We start from the raw sequence: 22,774 nt of genomic DNA, 5'->3' as shown, positions 1-22,774 counted from the left end.
TATGTTAACCACACTGGAATTAAAAAACAAACAAAACAAAAACAAAACAAAAAACCCAAAACCCAAAAGAAACAAACAAAAAAACTTGAAACAAGAAAAAGATAAAAATAACATTTCACTTGGAATTTATAAGAATCAGTCATGTGAAAGTGATAAGAACAGTCTCTATGAACACCTCCTAATACTGAATCTGTTTTCTTTCCTATTGAGCTTGTGAAAAGTTGTAGTCCTCACATAACTTCAAATAAGAACTTGCTTTAGTTGTGAACTTTTAAGACTGGTTTCTCTTTAAATATAAGCAAACTTCTTTTTACCTACTCTGATATTTTATGTTCAATTATTATCATGGATTCAATAAGCTTACTTGTATTCCAGATAGTTCTCCATTGTATAAAAAAAATTACTAATTGGATGATCCATAGTCTAACAAAGAAAATGTATTAATTTTCTTCTCCTCCCTTGACAATTCAAGAATCTGATACATTTTCAATAAATTTTAAGGAAAATGTCAGTTGACATGAAATTCTAATTTTTACCAGTAGTTTAATGGCTCTACTCACCCATACATGAAGATAACCTCATAAATCCTAGTGCATACTAACCATGGATTGAAAAGCTTTTCAGATTGTTTAAACCTACCACTTTAACTCCATCTTTTAAAGTACTTTGCTAAGTTCCTCCTTTCTCTTGGAGTTACTGCATTTTCTTTCCACTTTCTTATAAACGTGAGTCTCTTTATCTGCATGTTTGCCTAGTGTTTCCTTTTCATATTTTTAAACAATGTCTGTTAAAGAGTAAGTATTTTGTTTGTTTTTTGCTTTTAAGTAAGCTCTACATCCAATGCAGGACTTGAACTCATGACCCCGAGATCCAGAGCTGCATGCTTTACCACCTGAGCCAGCCAGGTACTTTCTAATATCAAATTCTTTTCTTATTAGTACCTTTTTATCAGAGAGTACCTGAATATTTTCACAAAGAATCTGTTACTTTTCTCTTCCCTATATTTCAGGTTAGTTTGTTCTTTATTCCCGTAGCTTTTCATTCCACAATTTCTTTCCCTACAAATGATTAGGTGTTCTAATTCCTGACCGGTCTTGTTCTGACTCTCTTGTTCTAACAGCTGTTTTTTTCTCACTCATTTGCTCTTATCCTCTTCCCTCGTCTTCCTGCTTGACTCATAGAGCCCTCCTATTTCACACTCTTATACCCTCCAGTATGTTATACTTGGCATAAAGTAGACCGTTTTCATCTTGAGACTGCCATATTACATTGATTCTCCAGGGGACAGTCTAAACTTCAGTCTGACATTCAGTAAGCTATCATTGTACACTGAAATGAACTACTCTTCTTTACCACTATTATCCCCTCACTCCAGGCAAATGTATATATGTGTGTGTGTATACACACACATATATATATGCACACATATACACACACACACATCTAAAATATATACATGTAAATATACATACACGTGTGTGTGTGTGTACTAGAGTCCTCTCATCTCCTGACTATTTCCATGTATCCTTGTTGTGTTAGCTTCTATTGATGTAGCAAAAAATTACTACAAACTCAGCAACTTCAGATAATACATTTATTATCTAATGTTTTCCATGTCAGGGGCCTGGGCACAGCTATCTGGATCCTCTGTTTAGATCTCACAGGGTGAATCAAGATGTTGGCTGAGCTGAGATTCTCATCTGAGGGTCTGGATCCTCTTCTAGTAATACTGGTTATTGAAAGATGAAATTCCCCTGCAGGTATATGGCTATTTTCTTGCTGGCTGCTAGCAGGGGGCTTCTCTGAGCTTCTAGAGGTTGTCCCTCAGAAGTTCACAACATAACTATTTGTGTTGTTCCTTAAAGACAGCAGGAGTACATCTTTCTGACTTCTGCCCTCAGCAAAATAAAATCATGCATGTAAAGGGTTTACTTGATTGGGTCAGGCCCACTCAGATAATCTCCAGTAGCTTAAAGTCATTTTTGAGGGACTTCAATTACATCTGCAAAATCTTTTCATAACAAGTACCTTGACTAGTATTAGATTCAACAGAGAATGGATAGCTAAGGGGTTATCTTCAGAACCCTGCCTTCCATACCTCTCATCGCCCGTCCAACTTCTGTACAACCCTCAAGGTTAATCTCAAACCCTATCTACCCTTTGTTTCTCTCTCCAAATTCCTTATTTCTATTATAAACTTCTAGGTCACACATAGGTTTTATGTTTATGTTTGTCATATAGAATTTTGTTCTGTTTGAAAATGCATGACTCATCCAATTACCCACACACAACTGCAAATGCACACACATAGACATATATACTCTCCCAATTTTGATTTTAATATGCTTGAAGGTACAAGATAATCTTTAAAATCTCTTTTGCATAAAACATTCCTTGACTATGATACACCAAACACTCCAACAAGAAAAACTCAGTGTTTAGACTAATGGTAGACTTATAGGGTTCTATGCTAACCTTTCCTGGAGTTGGTAGAGAATCTCTGAACTACTACTTAGGTTGAAAGCTCATTGTGATTTTCTCTAATTCACAAACAGCAGAACTTGGAGCCAGCACTGTAGGATACTAATGAAGCCCAATTGTGAATTAAATTGGATTAAAAGCAGGCAACACTTTCCAATGGTCTTTCTCCAAATATTACCATAGGATTTTAGTCTGAATCATGAAGCACTTTAGTTGATAAGCACACATTCAGAAGATACCCATTTAGGAAATGATCTTCTGAAGAGATTGAGAAATCTCGTGTTTATTTTTTACTAATTCTTGAACCAAGACTTGTAGCCTATGTACTTACAAATTATTTCTTCACTTTATAAGGGGGTGAGGGAGATTAGGATGAGGAAATTTTTAATAGAGAATTTTTTTGTAATTGGCTGTGTCAAAATCCACAGGCTTTATGTTATGCCCATATTGATAGAATATTGAAGCAGAAATGAATTTCCTCTCAGAGTGAAGGCAAACATACTTTCAAACACTCTTCTTAGATTGCATGATAGCAAAAACTATTATACATGTGTATTGTTAAATATATGCATATATAAATTTTATACATGTATATTATTAAACATATGCACATATAAATTTCAAGATTTTCAATGTTAAAATTTCTCTTTTTTGAGAAGAATAAATTAGTACATCTCTGGTTATGATGGAATAATTCCTGGCATTACTGTGATTAAACGAGGTACATTAATGTAAGCAGTGATGAAATAAAAGCACAGTAGAATTCTTGGTGGGTGTGAACTGATGAGTAATCTTAATTAGAGGTAAAATGTGCCCATTATTTTTGTGCTATAAATGAATTTTCATATTATGAATTACAGAGACAAAGACAATGTGATACACAGTGACACATTAGTCAAAGAGCAAGTGCAAGTGAAGTAGGTACAGTTACTTCTTTTGGAAAAGAAGAAGAAAAAGACAAAATTTATTCTGCATCTGATTACCTCAATTTACCTAAATTGAATGGTTCCCACATTTGTTAATTGGTGATGTCTTATTCTATAGTTCATGACCTGGATTTACAGTATACTTTGGCTACAGCTAAAGTTCAGTTATAAATTGGTATTTGATTTGATATCCAATTTAAGCTAAAATATTAGTAAACTGCCTATTCTATCCTCATCACAGAACAAAAGAAAATCAGGAAAATACATCAATTAGTTTCCCCTGCAATGAATATTGCATATTAACCAATTATTAGAAAATAATCTCACCTTTTTAAAAATATTTTTAAAAATTTAATTTCTTTTCAGTGTAACAGAATTCATTGTTTATGCACCACACCCAGTGCTCCATGCAATTTGTACCCTCCATAAATACCCACCACCAGGCTCCCCCAACCTCCCACCCTCTGCCCCTTCGAAACCCTCAGATTGTTTTTGAGAGTCCATATATGGTCTCTCATGGTTCATCTCTCCCTCCAATTTCCCTCAACTCCCTTTTCCTCTCCATCTCCCCATGTCCTCCGTGTTATTTCTTATGCTCCACAAATAAGTGAAACTATTTAATAATTGACTCTCTCTGCTTGACTTATTTCACTCAGCATAATCTCTTCCAGTCCTGTCCATGTTGATACAAAAGTTGGGTATTCATCCTTTCACCATTTTTTTTTAAAGATTTTATTTATTTATTTGACAGAGAGAGAGATCACAAGTACATAGAGAGAGAGAGAGAGAGAGAGGAGGAGGGAGGCTCCCTACTGAGCAGAGAGCCCGATTCAGGACTCGATCCCGGAACCCTGAGATCATGACCTGAGCTGAAGGCAGAGGCTTAACCCACTGAGCCACCCAGGTGCCCCAATCTCACCATTTCTCGAGGTAAAGGACTTACTAGTATGAATAAATGGAGGTGGATGTAGGAAGATCAGTAATAATAATTTGTTATATTATAAATGATAACATCATTAACTGTATTTTTATTTTATTTTGTTTGGCATAAAGTACCATCTGACAACTGACTGAGTAAATCATCTAACAACACTAGTCAAGGGAAAATAACCTTATGGGGTAGCCTATCCTTTAAACTGACCATCCTGTAGAAAGAGTATACTCACCATATTCTTCATATTGATATAAGTTTGGGATACATGATAAAAGTAAAAAGTTTTGTTTCAAAGGTATTACTTTAATTAACTTATGTAATATTTCCACAGCTCCAACAAAGCTTGACAAAGAGGAAAATAAAGTTCAGTTAAGAACCTGAGACTTCAAATATCAAATACCAAGTAGGTAATAAAACACTATTTCCAAAGCTTGTGCTTTTCAACATATCATAAAGAGATGTTCTTAAATACCCTGGTGAAAAACTACAGAGATGCTTGGTTTTCTTTTTTGTACTCTTGGTAAACCAAGGGAAAATAGGATAGTACTTTTTAATCCAAGGATTCTGTTTTCTTTGCTTTTTTCCTTAGCCAAACTGTATCCGGATTTATTAAAGATACTTTTCATAAACAACCATGGTAGTTCAGGTAGGATACCAGGAGACAATCATTAACAGTGTAAAACTTCCAAAGTCCATTCTTCAATGGACTACTAAAATTAGAAAGCCACTATAAATCCTAGTGAAGTCTTCATGTTGTGTTATGAATACGGAAATTTTGGAGTGAGGGTTGACCTTTCATGCTTAGAATATTGTTCAACAACTTTTCATAAGTTGACTCTGACTTTCAGGAAATGAAATGAAAATGGCAGCATTAGCAATCTGAAGACCCACAAGCTAAAAAGGGAGTCTTAGAAGGCATCCGTCTCAAAGGCAGTTTGCTTGACATACTGGGAACCATTTTGGGGGTCAGGTTCCAACAAGTCTCTGGGTTAAAGGGAGTCAAGTCTATGCTGAAGACAGAGAGGGAAAAGAAGACATTAAAAAAAAATGAATTTTCCCTTTTCCACACCACAAGGAGTTTGTTCCAAGGTGGCTAATGCCTGTCAACATCAAGAGGAATTTTCTCAAAACTAGAAGGGGTAACTGTTTTCCCCCATATCAGTTCAGTTGTGAGATATTCTATTAGTGACATATGCCCTTCCCCTCCAAATAACAATGAATTGTTCTGTGTGCTAACAACATAGCTTTAAAAAAAAGTAAAGCAGGGGCACCTGGGTGGCTCAGTTGGTTAAGTCTCTGCCTTCAGGTCATGATCTTGGGGTCCTGGGATCGAGCCCCACATCGGGCTCTCCACTCGGCGGGGAGCCTGCTTTCCCCTCTCTCTCTGCCTGCCTCTCTGCCTACTTGTGATCTCTGTCTGTCAAATAAATAAAAAAAAATCTTTAAAAAAAAAGTAAAGCAAAATTCTGCATTTTCAAAAACTTGATAAAAATAGTATTTCAAAATGTTCAGTCACAAGAAGTACACAGTTATAAAAAATGCACTCACTTCATGTGGCTTCTTCAGCACCTTCAGTTTTCTGTGTCTAGTCTGTTTTGGCATCTCCACTTTTTTCAGGGTTATTTCCATCCTTGTCAGCACCGTGTTTCTCTTCTTCCCTTTGGGTATCTTCTCTCTCTTCTTTGCGAGGTTTTTTAGTCTTGTGCTCTGGCTTTGAAGGAGATCTTATCTGTGATTCATCCTTCACCTTGACTTTATCTCCTTTAGCATCCCCTTTAGCCTTTCTCTTTGGCATAGTGGCATTGGAGAGACATAGGCTCTGGATGTAGGGATGCAGTGGAGGTGGGCTCTAGTGGGCCAGGGGGTCTTTTTTGGTTCTGCTTTATACTGCTTCTCAGGATGCTTGTCTCCTTTTGATACCTAGGTTAAATGTAAGATGCTTGAAACACCCTTTGAGATTGCCGCCTGGAAACACTGGTAATCCCATACTAGGGGAGACAACCCATATAAATTTACATTGTCAGGGCACCTGGGTGACCCAGTAAGTTAAGCATCTGACTCTGGGTTTCAGCTCAGGTCCTGATCTCATGGCTTAGGTCATGATCTCATGGATTAAGGATTGGTGGCCTCCATGCTTCAGTAGGGAGTCTGCTTGAAAGATTCCCCCCCGCATTCTCTCTCTCTCTCTCTTTCTCACATAAATAAGTAAATCTTTAACAAAGAAAGAATTTACAGTGTACACACTTTAATCAGTCTGTACATACCATGGCAGGTCATCTTCTAATAACTAACGATAATTGGGTCTCCTACTAGGAAAAATAGACTTTTCTTAGACTGTGAAGGTATTTCTGAAGATTTTTTTGAAAATACACATGAGAGAAAAAAAGTCTGGTAATGTAATTATGAATGAAAATTAGAGAAATTATTTTCAGTGTGATCTTTAGAGTCAGTGGTTCTCCTGAGATAATAGTGAGTTTGTCCCTTTTTTTTTGGACCAAATTTGGTAGCTTTATGTCACTACAGTATATTCAAGGTTGTCCAGAATGGGAGATTTTACATAATATGTTACATGTCTCAGTTCTTGCCAAGGGGCTATAAAAAGCTCAGGTGCCATAGTCTGATAGATATTCCAGAGGTAGAGATGGACATTTTGCTTCTAATCATATGCTAATTTATTTTCATGGGGGTTATTTATTACTTTGAGAATTTCTCAATGCATTCTTGAAGCATTTTCCTTAGGAAGTAAATATATCTAAATCTTACTGAATTTAGCATTCAAAAATGTTTGTCCTTTCTAGTTTTGTTTAAACAGAGACATGAGTAAATTACAGATAAAGAACTATTTCTAGATTAAGAACATTACTTATAATATCATTGCTCAGTCGATTCTTTTCTCCCAGTATTAGACATATTAACAGAATCAAAAATCAGAATATAAATAGAAAATGAGTGATGTTCATAATAACAATCATCTGAAAACATAAAATGGAGCAGAGTATGGAATTTGAAACAACCAAGATGTTTAAATTTCTTGTGTGAGCTTATGAAAATTTATTAAATGTTGGGCCTCAATTTCTTTCTTAATAAAAATAGAATTAATAAAATTTATGTTACCTTGTTGTAAAGAATAGGTGAAAAAAATAAGGAACATATACATTTTTGAACATATGTATATTTTGATTTATTTTGTACAGCAGATAGCACTTTAATAGGTATTCAAAAAATGGTACATTAATTTTGTTGGTACTTAGAACACATTATAGTTTACAAATATTGTTTTTGTATGGAGTAATATTTTCTTTTTTACATATAAGAACCTGAAAGTCTGAGAGGCTAGATGATTTTCTCCAGCTTTTACACGTAGAAACTTTCTAAGTGATGGCTTCATACTTATTCCACAGATATTCTGATGTTTCACATTATCTAATTTAATCATTGCAACAACGGAAGAAACTGAAGCACAGAGAGTTTAAATCATTTTCCAGGGATCACATAGCTAAAGTGCAAGAAATTAGGAGACAAGACTCCTATATCTGCCAGATAGATCTCAATCTCTTAATACTAGAGTGGTCTGAACCCCAATGAGGCCAAGGAGATCATGCTACATTTCCAATCTAATCTCCATTCTCCCCTTCACTGTATTTTTTATCTTCTAGCTATACAAACCACTTACTGTTCCCCAAACATACCATCTACTTTCCAACATGTTTTACTCACACCCTGAATTTTTATTCCCGCTTTTGTTTACTAATTACATTCCCAGTGTTCTCCCAAGTTTTGTGTACACTGACCTCTCCTTTGAATTCCTTCAGTGAACTACAGGCAAAAATCACATCATCTTTGTGTTTCCACAGCTCCTTATACAAGAGTTTCTGATAACATTTATAACCTTTCTAAGCCAAAAATAAAATATCCAACTACATTTTATTTTTTTTTAATTTTTTTAAAAAGATTTTATTTATTTATTTGACAGAGAGAGAGATCACAAGTAGGTAGAGAGGCAGGCGGGGGTGGGGGCAGGGAGCAGGCTCTCCACTGAGCAGAGAGCCTGATTAGGGGCTTGTTCCCAGGACCCTGAGATCATGACCTGAGCCGAAGGCAGAGGCTTTAACCCACTGAGCTACCCAGGCACCCCTCCAACCACATTTTTAGAACTATGTGTCTGATCTAAGCATTTTACATGTTTATGCATTTAAGCATCACAAAAATTTAATGGGTTGTTACCATCATCATCCTACTTTCACAGACACTCAGTGAGGTAAACTTCCTAAGTTCACCCAGCTCAGCCTTCATACGCTTCCTTTTTTCACGTTACATCTTTTTCCACCCATTCACATTCACATTTCCGTGTATTCTATATTTCTAGTTTCTCACTTGTAGATAGCAGACAGTTAGCTTTTGCTTATGGATCCATTCTGGATATCTCCGTCTCTTAGTTGGGATTTTCATAACAAATGTGACCTTACTGTTGTGATGGTTGTTTATGGAACAAACTGCCAAGTGAACACAGAAACTAGAGAGGAGGGAAGAAGTCCCAGGAGAGACGGTATTTGGTTTCACCCTTGAAGAGCAAATGAAGAAGGTTGGCCATGCATGATGACAGTAGCATCACTGACAGAGGAAAGAGCATGTGCAAAAGCACAAAATCCCCAAGGCAGTGTACTATAAGGAGATGTTTGGCCTATGTATCTTTTTTATATGCTTCTCTATTGGAGCACTTGATGCCTTCTATTGGAGGATCGAGTTTTGCTGTCACATTTATACCAGATGAACCCCTCGTACTTTACATCTCCTGGCAGAACCCTGACTAACTGGGCCAGGTTTGGATGTGTTAGTTAAGTTAGATTCCCCAGATCTGCCTTTTGAGGATTAGAACTAGGAAACATGGACATTCATATTGCAAAATGGTGACACACCAAAAAACATATCTGGTGAGGGGAAAAAGAACTAAAGGTTTATGTAGTAGTTTTGTCTTCATTTACAGAGAACAGTATATTCCTTTCAACATCATTTCCATTTAGTAGCATGGCACTATTTATTTTGGCCATATAGATCTCTTAGGCTTACTGCAATAATGTTTTCAAGATTCCCATGGTGCCTTTTTTGGCTAGACTAGGAGAGAGAGTAGCAAAAATGACAGCCAATATAATCATGGCAAAGATCGTGTGAGTGAATAAAAAAGAGAAATCAACTCAGTTCTTTCCATTTTATTTGCACTATTTCAGTGTCACGTCATGAATATTTAATGATGCCTTACTGATGTAGAGAAATAGCAGGGTGATATGAACTAGAATGAGAATGGATACTAACATGATGAGAGATGGTTATGTTTTTATGTGTTCTATAAAGTCCCATATACAGTTACAGAATTCTATAAATAATGCCAATACTATCTTAATACATTCAGTACCTGATGTTCCATTTGAGACTCAGATTGACCATGTTTTCATATTAAAGAAAAATAATACTAATCCAAAACAATTTGAAGGAATGGAAAACACTACAAATCAAAGTTGTGAAGAAATGATAGACCATTTTCTTTATGTTAAAAAAAAAAAAGAGTAAAAAGTGTTGAATTATGGCAGAGACTTGAATGGACCATAATGAATCCCAGTGGCTGAAAGCAGATTCAAAATAAATGGAGATAATTAACAGATTGGAGATCTGCAAGCAACAGGTAATTGGATTATCAATGGATAATTTGTTTCCATGGACATTTTTACTATCTGCACATCTGCAATATTTCATTCTTGTCATTTTGTTCTCTGAAAGAATGTCCTGAAAACTCAGTTAATCCCCTGTATGATCTCTGTAATTAAGTTATTTTGAAGAGATGGGTACTGCATTTTTATCCTCAAACAACATCCAAATCCCTCATTTTAATTACAAATGACACTTTATTTCCGCTGCTTTCTACTGACCCTTTGAAAAGAGTGAGTTTTTTTTCATTCTCTAGGGAGCACAAACCCAAGTTTAATAACTTTAATCTTTTAAAATATTGATTGTTAATCTGAGTCTTTTTGCTAGTCATAACAATTTAACCTTTCAAGTTTCAAATATCTTTCACCAAATTTCTAACTTGGTTGTAAATTTGAAAGTTTGAATTGTGCAATGAGCCTCCACATTACCTGTTTTGCTGATTATAGTCATATCAAGGCAATGGCAGTCAATTTTTCTCTTTCTTTAGAGAATATGGAAGACCACTTCCTTGTGTTTGTGGGAAGAGAAGGGGGTGGCTTTCAACATTCTCATAAAGATTTTGTTCAATCTAGCTAAAGCATGTAGCAAAGTTTCAAACACACAAAAAAGCAGACAATAAGACCAAGACTATTAACCCATCAGGTCCAAAGTCACAGAAATGGTAAACCAATAATTTTGTGAGGGGGCCATTATGTATGACAGAAACACCATTAATAATTCTTGGCCTTGGTTCCCATATCCATTTATTCTGTAAAGAGCACACTCAGAAGGTAGACAGGTGGGTTTCCTATCCCATTCTCACCTCTTATTAGCTATATACTGTTGTATAAATTATTAAACACCTTGATTTCAGTGTTTTCATCTATGAGTAGAACATAATATTAATCCCCAAATGCCAAATCTGCAGAAATGATTGGAAGAGTAATGGTCTTAGAGCAGTGTCTCTTAACACATAGTTATCACTATGTTAACATTTATTATTGTTATTATAGTCAATAGAATAACCATGGTTGTGTGAACTCATAGTTAAATGAAGCTGTGAAAGTGATCTTGAATTTAGTCAGATGTTACTATGATATTGTTAAGTGTTGTGGTGCTACAAGAATGAATCCTTTTGTCAAGTTCTATGGTCCTCAAGACTGAACCAAAGATATTTAAATATCATATGATTGATATCTCATTAAAAATAACATAATTGACTAAAAATTGCAATTTTTAAGTGAAAAGTATGCTGCTTTTGAATATAGTATTAGAACATTTTAAGACAACTTGACACCATATTTGTTAAATTACTTTTTTGGATTCATGACATTTACATAAGTTTTCAGAAAGTTTGATAGAACGTTGAAATATTTAGAAGGGTTGTGCGGCACCTGGGTGGCTCAGTGGGTTACAGCCTCTGCCTTTGGCTCAGGTCATGATCCCAGAGTCCTGGGATCGAGCCCCGCATTGGGCTCTCTGCTCAGTGCAGAGCCTGCTTCTCTCTCTCTCTCTCTGCCTGCCTCTCTGCCTACTTGCGTTCTTTGTCTGTCAAATAAATAAATAAAATCTTTAAAAAACATGTTTAGAAGGGTTGTTTATTTATTAAATTTATAAAGACCACTGGAACCATTTGAAATATATAATAAAAAAAATTAGTTGAGTGCCCTTAAAAATAATTGTCAAAATTTTGTTTTTACAAAAACATGAGCTAGTATACTGAAGTAATAGATTTCAAAATATATATAAACTTTTAATATTTAAATGAAAGAAACTCTGGATAATCTTTCCTTGGGGGAAAAATCTTCAAGGGAATGTGTGTGTGTATATGTATATTCATTAGTATCATATTTAAAAATCATTATCATCTTCAAATTGGCTGGATAATTTACCATCAACCTTACTCCTACTAGATATTGAAATTTTTCTGAAATTTTGAAAAAAATTTGAAAATTGTTTGGGGTTCCAGATATTGTACCTGGGAATCATAAATTGGATAATAATAAGGTTTAATTTGTTGAGATTTTGAGAGAAAGAATAACATACATATTTGCACTATCCTCTGTAGTCTAAGAGACAAGTATTATGTTTCAAGGTCAAAAGACCATTGATTACTGGAGCCTTTTTATTTGAGCAGGGTCACATGAATATGGGAAGTCAATGAGTATAAAGTTCTATGGTACTAGTGGGAAAAGCAATGGCTACAAGAGAATGAGAATATTTAGACCCTCAAAACTTCCTGCCATTTCTTTGTGTTTTTCAAAACAAAGGCTTTTCTTTAAAAACTTTTATGTTTGCACATTTTATATGATTCTGTCATTATTTTCTTTTTGTTCTTTTCCAGATTTGAATAAAGCACTTTTATAATTGGGATTGTAATAGTTTCTGGTCTCAGTTATCACCTTAGTGGAACCAAGGATAGGATTTCTGTACACATTAGATAAGTGTTTTAGAAGGTCAGTGATCCTTGGGGGAGGAGGCAAACAGAGAAGGGAAGAGGCAAGAGCTAAAATTTGCTGATAATATAGCAGGAACCTACTGTCATTAATTTGTGATCCCTTAATAAAAATCATCTTGGCATAGTTATCCATGTTTATTTTATTTTTTTTTAAAGATTTTATTTATTTATTTGACAGAGAGAGATCACAAGTAGACAGAAAGGCAGGCAGAGAGAGAGAGAGAGAGAGAGGGAAGCAGGCTCCCTGCTGAGCAGAGAGCCCGATGCGGGACTCGATCCCAGGACCCTGAGATCATGACCTGAGCCGAAGGCAGCGGCTTAACCCACTGAGCCACCCAGGCGCCCCAGTTATCCATGTTTAAAGATTACAAATGACCCAACCAAAAATCTGAGATTGTGAGTAAGGTCACATAGTGATTAGTAGGATGGGTGTCAAATTCAAGTCTGATGCCAAAGTCTTTAATTTTTCTAAAAATAGTAAAGGAAATAAAAACAAGTGATAAAGTCAGATTTGTTTCCCACCTTCTCTGCTCCTCTATTTTAATTTTTTAAATGTATATCTTTATTTGACCTTTATAATTAAATTTATCATGAGAAGTCTATTTGCTTATCCCTGAGAGGCATATTATTATGATCTATGTCTGCTAGGTTGAATATCTCACTAATTTATGGAAGTCATTTTTCATTCTTAATTTATTTTTTGTTATTTTCCATTATGTTTTTGCCACATGGTATTAAATGGTACAAGAACCTTTCTTAATGATCCTCTAAAATATATGGAATCAATGCTCATGGCCAAATTTATTTGCTTTCACTGGAATAGTAATGTTAATGTCAAGTGTCTGTGTTTTTCCCTTTAGGATCTGTTTTAATGACTGTATGTTTAAGTAATCCATGACTTTTGAATGTGTACCAAAGTGAATTGCTTTGCCTCACACCATTGCAACAATCCATTCAGCCAGAAGAGGCCAACAGAACACAAATTAATGACATTTGCATTGATTCGGTGTGAGCCTAAGTTACTGTAATGGGAATGTCTACACTGTCTTGAATATTTTTTCAACTGGCTTTGAAGAAGTAGTATAACTGTTTCTTCAATGTATCACCAATTGGTTTGGGGAGGAGATGAAATTATAGCTATCTGTTCCCATTGTTTACTTGGTGCCAGACATTATGTTAAATATATTACAAGCATTTTCTCAATAGGATATGGGCTTTAATTAGTTGAAGGTTTTTATTTATATTTGTGTGTGTGTGTGTGTGTGTGTGTGTGTGTGTGTTTTAACAAAAGTTTTATCCTAAAGTTTGTATCAGAATGCAAAATAGAAGTTTCTGATGATAGTTTTCTTAAAAAAAAAAAGCCATTTTATTATCACTGTTATTTCTGTAGTATTCCTGAGAATATGAGAAGATAGAATTAGAAAAAGTGAGGGAGGTTGCCTTGGGTAGCACTTGGGACTTTCAGGTAGTTTGGGGGGTTGCAAAATTGTCAATGGAGTTGCCCTTTCTTAGCAGTGCCTCTTTGGAAAGACTATTTCCTGTGGTTGTGGCAACAGTTCTGAGGGTCTGTTCAGGCCTTGCAGCAAAAAAATCTTGATAGAGGGTGACTTCAGATTAATCACTAAGTTGACCAGGGACTTCTTCATGACCACCTGATAGTTTGTGTCAGCTTTTCTCCCCTTAGCCCTGTCTGTGGTTACGCTGAGGGACTCTGACAGCCGTTGGGTATGGTGGCTTCACTGCATTCTTCATGGAGACGTTCTGCCCATTATTTTCTGTGTTCTGAGTCTTTCTCTATGTTTATTCTTTTATTTTACAGCAATTCATTTAGTGACCACTGTGTGTCAAACTCTGACAATTCTCATCTTACTGCAGATCATTTCTCCATGTGTTATCTTAGACACAAAAAAATGAATATTACTTTTTACTTCTGAGGCTGCACCATAGAGATAAAGTGTTTTGTAGGGGTCATTTGTATAAACAGTTTCTATTTTTAAAAATATGCAAATTAGAAAAGGCTTAAGAAGTGACCCTGGAATTTTGACTAAGGCAGGGCTCAGTAAATAGAAATTTACTGCTACTGTCCCTCTTTCATAGATGAAGCAATTAACGGGGTTGGTGAGTTAAGGGAACTTCCTGAACTGATATGCCTATTAAGTGTTAGAGATGAAAAGAGACCTCGGTTTCATCAGATATCTGGACTCTTAATAACTAATTAAAATATTTAAACTTTTAGTGACAGAGATGATGCAAATGATTTGATTCTACAATATTAGTTTCTTTGTTCTTCAAATTTCATGAAGGCTGATGTTTTAAGACTGAAAACTGCTTCACTTGTAAATGACTTAAACACAATTTCTAATGAGGGTTGTTAAAGCAATGGAAATCAAGTACTATTCTGGAATTAAGAGACAGACTTTCTTTTTCTAGGGATACACAGTTTGCAATACCTAAATGACTTTTCTGAGTTAAATTCATTAAACAGGACCCTCTCACATGGGTAATATTTGTTCTTTGAGAAAAATTATTAAAGCAGATGAATAATCTAAATATTTTGCAGCGTGTCTGCATCTTTTGGTGTCTTGTACCCAGGCATAGTTTGCCAACTAGTAGAGCTTAAGCTGAAAATATGTTATGGGGGGATGTCTGGGTGGCTCAGTCGGTTAAGTGTTAGAGTCCTGGGTTGAGCTCCTTGCTCAGCGGGGAGCCTGCTTCTCCCTCTGCCTGCCACTTCCACTCTTGATTTTGGCTCAGTTTGTGATCTTGGGGTTATGAGATAGAGCCCCATGGCTTCACACTCAGTGGAGAGTCTGCTTGATATTCTCTTCCTCTAGCTTTGCCCCTCTCCCTGCTTATATGTGCATGCTCTATCTTTCTCTCTCAAATAAATAAAATCTTTTAAAAAATGTTATAAATGTATTTATATCTATCTTTATATATCTACTTTACCAGTTTGTCTGAAAAGGGCTCATTTCAATTTATAAACTGGCTGATTGGTCCAACAAAAGAAACATTTAGATCATGGGAATCAGTTGCACTCTTTGCACATGTTTACAAAAGTAAGCAACTTATCTTCCTGGTCTTCTTTTGTTAAAATAACGAAGATGTGATGATGCACAGCAGGTGCCATGGTTGTTCTCTTCTTCATGGTGGGACTCATTTTCTACAAAACTCTGGAGGTCCCCATTCACGTAGACTGCATTTTTGCTTTACCTTACCTCTTTTACCATGTGTTATTTTCTGCTCTGTTGCATTTAGTTAGGCCTTCCAGAAACATCTGCCAAAATATATGATAATTTTTGATGGCACCAATGGCGTACTTGAATTCCTACATGGTGGTAAGCCATGACTTCAAGTTTGAAGAATGTCCTTGCTCTCATAAGTAGCCACTCAGTATTTGATAGACATGCAAATTCCATAAGACAAAAATAAGTCAATTTGTTGGGATTTTATCTACTATCAAAGATATTGTTTGTTCAGGAAAAAAGTAATGGAAACACTGCTACAGGTATTGGAAACAGTTATTAAATAAATAAGTAAAAGAAGAAAATTTTCTTTTGTCTGTTGAAACCTTCTGGTGTTGCCAAGTCATTTTGTATCTGATGTTCAAGGGAGATAGGGCTGCTCTCTTCAAAGGCTCATGAGAAAAAAAATCAACTTTGCAACTTCTGAGGAAGAGAGGAAGAAGGTAATGATGAGAAAATATTTGTGTTATTCCTCAAATCAAAGAGAAATTTGAAAGTATTAATGAAAAGTCTCCCTGGGAAGCTAAGCTTTATTAATACTAATAGGTTGATGGAATGATATAGTGTCCTTTTTCTATTTCATTTGAAAATATGGAAAGGATAATATTTTGATGATTAAAGTAATCCAGTTTATATTTTTATAGTCCTTGTATGTGTGTTTTCTTTCAAATCTAGCTTATTAGAAAGACATATTGATTCTCTTCTCACTGATACACAGGTGCAGAGATCATTAGAATACGTATGACCTGACTTAATCATATGGGTAGATTACTGATGTATTTGTTTATAGAGAAGAGTGTCTTTCATCTTAATAATATGTTTTTAGACATTCAGCCTACAGGAGGATATATATTATCACTTTTCTTCCATACACCTGAGAAAATCACTTGTTGTTTTGCATTCTCTTGACACCAACCAATAGTGTTTATAACACATTTGTTAAAGAATAATTTTCAAGAAAAAGTAAAATCATGACTCTCGTACAGAGATAAAATGAACATGCAATAAAGACTGAACTTAACTCATTATTAATGAGGTATCTAATAAGATGTTACAACTAGTTCAAAAGAGAATGCCAAGAACAGACACATTTATTAATCAAGAATATTAAAATGAATGCACAAATGAGGGAGGGCAAACTGGGTTCTAACACAGTGACAGAGAGATGTCAATTGAACCTTTCCCAGACAAAATTTATTTTCATGTGTATAAATAAGAATCATTTTGCATTGCCATGAATTATCTATAAAGTGTTATCTATAACTTGCAAATAGCTCAAAGGCAATGAATTATTGGAATCACAGAACTAGGAAATGTGTGTGGTGAAAAATACATAGTTGTCCAATGAAGATACCCAGTAATTTCTTATACTTACTTCAAATTGTCTTACACACTGTAGTGTTCTGGTTAATATGTTAGCTACCTGCATGTTTGTACATCTTTTTCTGCACGTTTATACATACAGATTATATTCTGCATGTTTGTGCATCTTTTTCCTTCTAGCTAGGTACTGGCTTCTCTGGGTCAGGAACTGTGCTTTGAATTTTGTTTGTTTGTCTCCTTGCTATTCCCAATATAGGACTGGGAGAAAAATGGCTACTTCTTAAATAGCTGTGGAATTAAATTATAACATTAGTTGTTGTTGGTCAACCACAATGAAACTTCGATATTCATGGTGTGTTCAATAACACACTGTGAAAAATGTTTTTGGAAGCTTAGGGGAAGAATGTTTATTCTGCTGGGTGTTACTGTTGAATAGCAACACTTTTAGCCTTGTTTCATGCCCTTCATTTATGTATGCTCTTATACATTTTAACTGGTGAGAATTTCTTTGACCCCAACTTAGCCTAAACATCCCCCCCCAAAAATAATAAATGGGTAGAACTTTAAATGAGACATTTCTAGATTCAAATCCAGCTCTACACTTTAACCCCTAGGAGCTGTGTGACCATAGAGAGAGATGATCGTTGAGACTTAGGTTGGTTTTTTTTTTTTTTTTTTTCATTTTTTAAACTGAGATAATAACACCATAACCCAAGAATGTTATGAGGGTTATATAACAGATATTAAAAGCTTAGCCTAAGGAGGAATGCATAAATACTATTTTCCTCTTCCTCTTTTTTCCTAATTTAATTTAAGTTAAATGAGCAAAAAATCAAACTGAAGACTTATACTCTGCTGAACATAGCTTCAGACTTGAAATTAGCCTGAATACTCAAAATAGATTTTTTAAAAAAATGCTTGTATCTTTTTAGTTTATAAGATTAGTTTATAATATTGCTTTAAACTTGAAGATGGAAAATGTACCTTAAGCTTAGGACAACTTTTTAAAAACCAATACCTTGCTCCATAATAATTAGAAAAAGCTGAGTTTATTAAAGGATTTTTCTCCCTTTTCACCTGTTAGAAGATAAAAAAATGTCAGAATATTTCTGGAATGCAAATATTTCCTCTTGTAGTCCATTCATTCCAACCCCCCCCCCCCCCCCGCCATTTCTCTCTCTCTTTCTCTCTTTTATAATTAGGGGAGTCAGCCAATTCAGAAAACAGATTAACCATTGTATTTATATTCCAGAACAGAAAATATCAGCATTCAGACAGAACATTCAGTATGTATGCAGAGTTAGTCTAACATTCTCTTATTCCTTTCGTATATAAAAACTAAAAATCATGGGGCACATGGGTGGCTCAGTGGGTTAAGCCTCTGCCTTCAGCTCAGGTCATGATCTCAGGGTCCTGGGATCGAGCCCTGCATTGGGCTCTCTGCTCAGCAGGGAGCCTGCTTCCCTTCCTTTCTCTCTGCCTGCCTCTCTGCCTGCTTGTGATCTCTGTCAAATAAATAAAATCTTTAAAAAAAAAAACAACAGGGACGCCTGGGTGGCTCAGTGGGTTAAAGCCTTTGCCTTCGGCTCAGGTCATGGTCCCAGTGTCCTAGGATCGAGCCCCACATGGAGCCCCACACGGAGCCCCACATCGGGCTCTCTGCTCAGCAGGGAACCTGCCTCCTCCTCTCTCTCTCTCTGCCTGCCTCTCTGCCTACTTGTGATCTCTATCTGTCAAATAAATAAATAAAATCTTAAAAAAAACCAACAACTAAAAATCAGTCTCTTGAAAGGCCTAATTATTTGGATGGGAGTAGTATATGATATTTTCTTTGCCAATCCCAAATGGTTTTATATATATATATATATATATATATATATATATATATATATATCCTTTTACATGCTATTTCTTCATCTGTAGTTTACAGAGGGCCTTTCCGTTACTACAGCAAAAAATCAGCTTGGGAGTTGCATACTTTAATGCGTTTTTAAACAATACTTATTCTCTCAGAAACAAATTTTGCCCTCTTTGTTTGCTAGTATTTTTATGGCAACGACATAATTACTTTTTCCCCCTAAAAAAAACAAAAACAAAAACAAAAACAAAACAACAAAACAAAACAAAACAAAACCCCACCAAAACAACAGAAATAATGACTGCATCTGCTGAGGAGTGAAAGCATTTGGAGCAAATTTAATTACTGTGCTGTTTATTTGTGAATTATTTGTCAGAACAGTTTTGTTACCTTATTGTCTCCTCGAGGTTGCTGACTATTTAAAAACAAACACAAGCTAAACATAAATAAACGGATATATCATGTCCTCTGGAAAGCATCTGAATAATGGGAAATTAAGTGCTGTCTTCGCCATGGATGTATTTAGAGATTCCTGGGCTTCTGTGGAGATTTTCAAGCATATGTGAGGTCATTGGAAGTGATTCTTCAGTAGAAGGGTTTTCAGAGACTGAAAAATCCTTCTAAAGCCCAATCACAGGAAAATTTAAAAAAAAAATTTTTTTTTAAATTTATGTATTTATTTGACAGAGATCACAAGCAGGCAGAGAGACAGGCAGAGAGAAGGGGAAGCAGGCTCCCCGCTAAGCAGAGAGCCTGAGGTGAGACTCGATCCCAGGATCCCGAGATCATGACCTGAGCCGAAGGCATAGGCCCCAACCCACGGAGCCACCCAGGTGCCCCAAATCTTCAAATTTTACTATAGCAAATTCTGATGCTCCAGGGTTTGGAACCCAGAACTTGGTAGATTATATCTTGAGTACTTCGGCATTTGGAAGCTTATCTTAAAGGAGCTGAAATTAAAAAAAAAAAAAAATGTGGGCCACATACTGAAGAGAGCTGACAATGCTCACATGACCAGCATTCTAGATGATTTTAATTTATGGGCTGATCAGATGTGAACCAAATCCTACTTCCTTCTCATTAGCGATAATTAACAATTAATGGAGCAGGAGAGAAGTCAATCTTACAAGATTCTTTTCTTCTATAAGAGATCTGATTATAGGTTACATTTTCCCTTTAGAAATTTTACACACACTGAGATAGTGGTTAATATAGGGAGTTAAAAAGTGCCTAAATTTCCTAATTAGTTACATTGCATATCAGTAAAACTTCAAAAATATTAAAAACTAACTTCAAGGAAAGGGTGATTCAGAATGGAGGAGACTTCGCATTGTTCACTTTTTTAAACAATTGATATGTAGTCTGGATATGTAGTGATGAAGAACAAAAAGTCATAGCAAGAAATGAACACAGATTTGAACTGTATGTCCAGCTGAGAGTCCAATTCATCCAAAACCAAACTTTTCATCCTGTCCCTACTTTGCTCCTACTCTAATATTCGTTCAGATTGAGTGAGTGAAGGTTATCGCCCCAGTTGTTCACACCAAATATTTTGAAGCTTTTCCTAATACCTTCCTTATTATTTATAGCCCATCAACTTCTTAGGCTTTTGATTCTACCTCCTAAATATTGTTAGAATTTGTTTATTGTTTTCTCCCTGTTCATCACCCTGGACTAAACTATGAGCCTCTCTGGAGTGTCCTGCAGAAACAGATTGTGACTGGCCTCTGTCTTAAGGCTTTGTTCTTTTAATTAATTAATTAATATAGCCAAAGTAGTCTTCAAAATCTAATTATGTCAATCCAACCCATTCTACCTCTCTACCCCCCAAAACACACACACACACACACACACACACACACACACACACACAGAGTTAAAAATGGATTCATTTTAGGAGAAATTCTCAAATACATATCATGGCTTATTGTTTCCTGAATAATCTGTCCTCTGTCTCTCCAGCCTCTGTATCTAAACTCATTTATCTGTCCTTTACCCAGCCTTGAACAATTAAATCTTTGTGCCAACATTCCCAGCAAAACTTTGAGGCTCACTATGAAGGGATTGATAGTTTAGTTTAATGTAGATTGTGTAGCTAGGTATGAAGTTACCTTTGCTGGAACTATGTGGTTTTCTGAACCAAAACTGTGACATTCTGGAAATGGATGGAATGCTTGCTAACAAGACAACCCACCAGTATCCACTAGATGAATATTTCTAAAATTTTAACCTGCATAGGAATTACCTAGGATGTTGTTAAAATGCAGATTCTGATAAGGGGTGGGGCCTGAGATTTTGTTTGTCTAACAAGTTTCCAGGTGATGTTGATGCTGCTGGTCTACAGACATCTGAGCAGTAAGGCGTTAGAATGTTTTCCTCACATGTGTATCAGATAAAGTGGAGTCATTAGAATCTGAGCTTGGGAGTCAGATAGGCTAGGATTCAAATCCTGAATCCAGTTTTTACTTGTTGGCCAACTTTGGAAAGTTACATAAAACCTCAAAGCCTCTGTTTTCATATCTGTTAAAGAACAGCACCTATGCAGAGGATCTTTTGAATATTAAGTAAGACTATCTATTCATAGTGATTCATATAGGCTTGCAATGTTCAATATTGTTATATGCATATTGATTTATGGGATAAAACACAACACACTAGTTAAGATCATTACTTTCAAAGAAGTTACTGTGTTCAGAGAAAGAACAAACATGGCTATGTGAAAATCTATGAGGTCTCATTCAATACAAAAATGTCATTACCAGTGACATAAAAATGTAATTATTAGTAAAAATCAATAAAAGTATATTTTTTAATTCATTAGATGGAAACTAAATTAATGGAGTTTTCTCCTGGCTGTATTTCTTTTTAATATATATTAGGAGAAGACAATTTAGAATAAAATTATAATTCTTTCCAAAGACTAAAAATGATGTAGTCTCCATTTATTTATCTGCTTTCAGAATTAACATGTAACTTTAAAAAGAAATTAAGACTTATATATTGGTCAGGTGAAAAGTATATTGATTCATTTTTTTCGATATGCTTAGAATTCTATGAAATAAGACATAATGTACATGTATCTAAATTGCACTTCAACATCAAATTACAACTTACTTTGGGAAAGTTAGTTCTTTCTTGCATTCTGTGAGAAAAGCAGGCTACATTACTTTTGCCTTGTTTGTCCAGTTGAGGTAGACAGCTGACAGAAAGATGAGAATACACATGTTCTCTTCCTGAGGTCACTGTTTCTAGTTGAAAGAAAAGGACCTAAGTCTTTACTGGATGTACTCATTTGCATTTGGCTGCAAATTGAGAATAACATAGATAGAGGGGTGGGTGGGAGATGTATTTAGCCAAATTTGAAATGATGGAGGAAAAGAGTGACTGTAACCTCACAGATGAAGATGTTGTAGGACCTTCTTACTGTCCCCTTTGAGTTAAGATAGAAAGGATATGCCTCAATATTAATGTCCTTGAAAATTATAATTTGTATTCAGATGATTGTGCAATCAGCAATAAAGTCCTATCTTTATGTTAAAATTCAGTACTAACCTTATAAAACATACAAATGGAGTAGGAAATGTACATATATTATAAACTGGGATGAATATTTTTTAAATGTAGTATTTGGAGTAATATAGCCCTAATTTTCCCTGAAAGGAGTTACTATTTTATGAAAAATGACATAAGACACATGATTAAATTCAACCCAAAACTTAATTTAAAAACATGAATAAAAGCAGCAGCAGCCGCAGTACTGATGGTATTTGATGACAGTCTGATGGCATTTGCTTCTTCTTTTTTTTTTTTTTTTTTCATGGTATTTACTTCTTGAACTTAAATTTGATTTTCATGCAGCTAAGTTTGGGG

At 35.3% G+C, this 22,774-nt stretch overlaps 1 protein-coding gene and 1 long non-coding RNA gene across 2 annotated transcripts in view; one reads left to right on the top strand and one right to left on the bottom strand.

Annotated features, from left to right (window-relative positions):
* LOC125079046 (uncharacterized) overlaps positions 1 to 19,639 on the top strand; it is a 99,392-nt gene extending 79,753 nt beyond the window's left edge. Inside the window, exons 3-4 of the long non-coding RNA XR_007121031.1 lie at positions 4,673 to 4,744; positions 19,592 to 19,639. This is a non-coding gene — a long non-coding RNA (uncharacterized LOC125079046). The remainder of the gene's footprint in view (positions 1 to 4,672; positions 4,745 to 19,591) is intronic.
* On the bottom strand, positions 5,927 to 6,136 carry LOC125079045 (non-histone chromosomal protein HMG-17-like). Its single transcript, XM_047692389.1, has one exon. The coding sequence runs from the start codon at positions 6,134 to 6,136 to the stop codon at positions 5,927 to 5,929; it is 210 nt and encodes a 69-aa protein (XP_047548345.1).
* Positions 19,640 to 22,774: the final 3,135 nt, after the last annotated feature.

This window comes from Lutra lutra, chromosome 10, assembly GCF_902655055.1.
Source record: "Lutra lutra chromosome 10, mLutLut1.2, whole genome shotgun sequence".
NCBI lineage: Eukaryota > Metazoa > Chordata > Mammalia > Carnivora > Mustelidae > Lutra > Lutra lutra.
This window is presented reverse-complemented; position numbering and strand designations above follow the sequence as displayed.

What these genes read in the sequence shown, in the direction of transcription:
- LOC125079045 (XM_047692389.1), bottom strand. Translation starts at nt 6,136, where the DNA reads ATGCCAAAGAGAAAGGCTAAAGGGGATGCTAAAGGAGATAAAGTCAAG.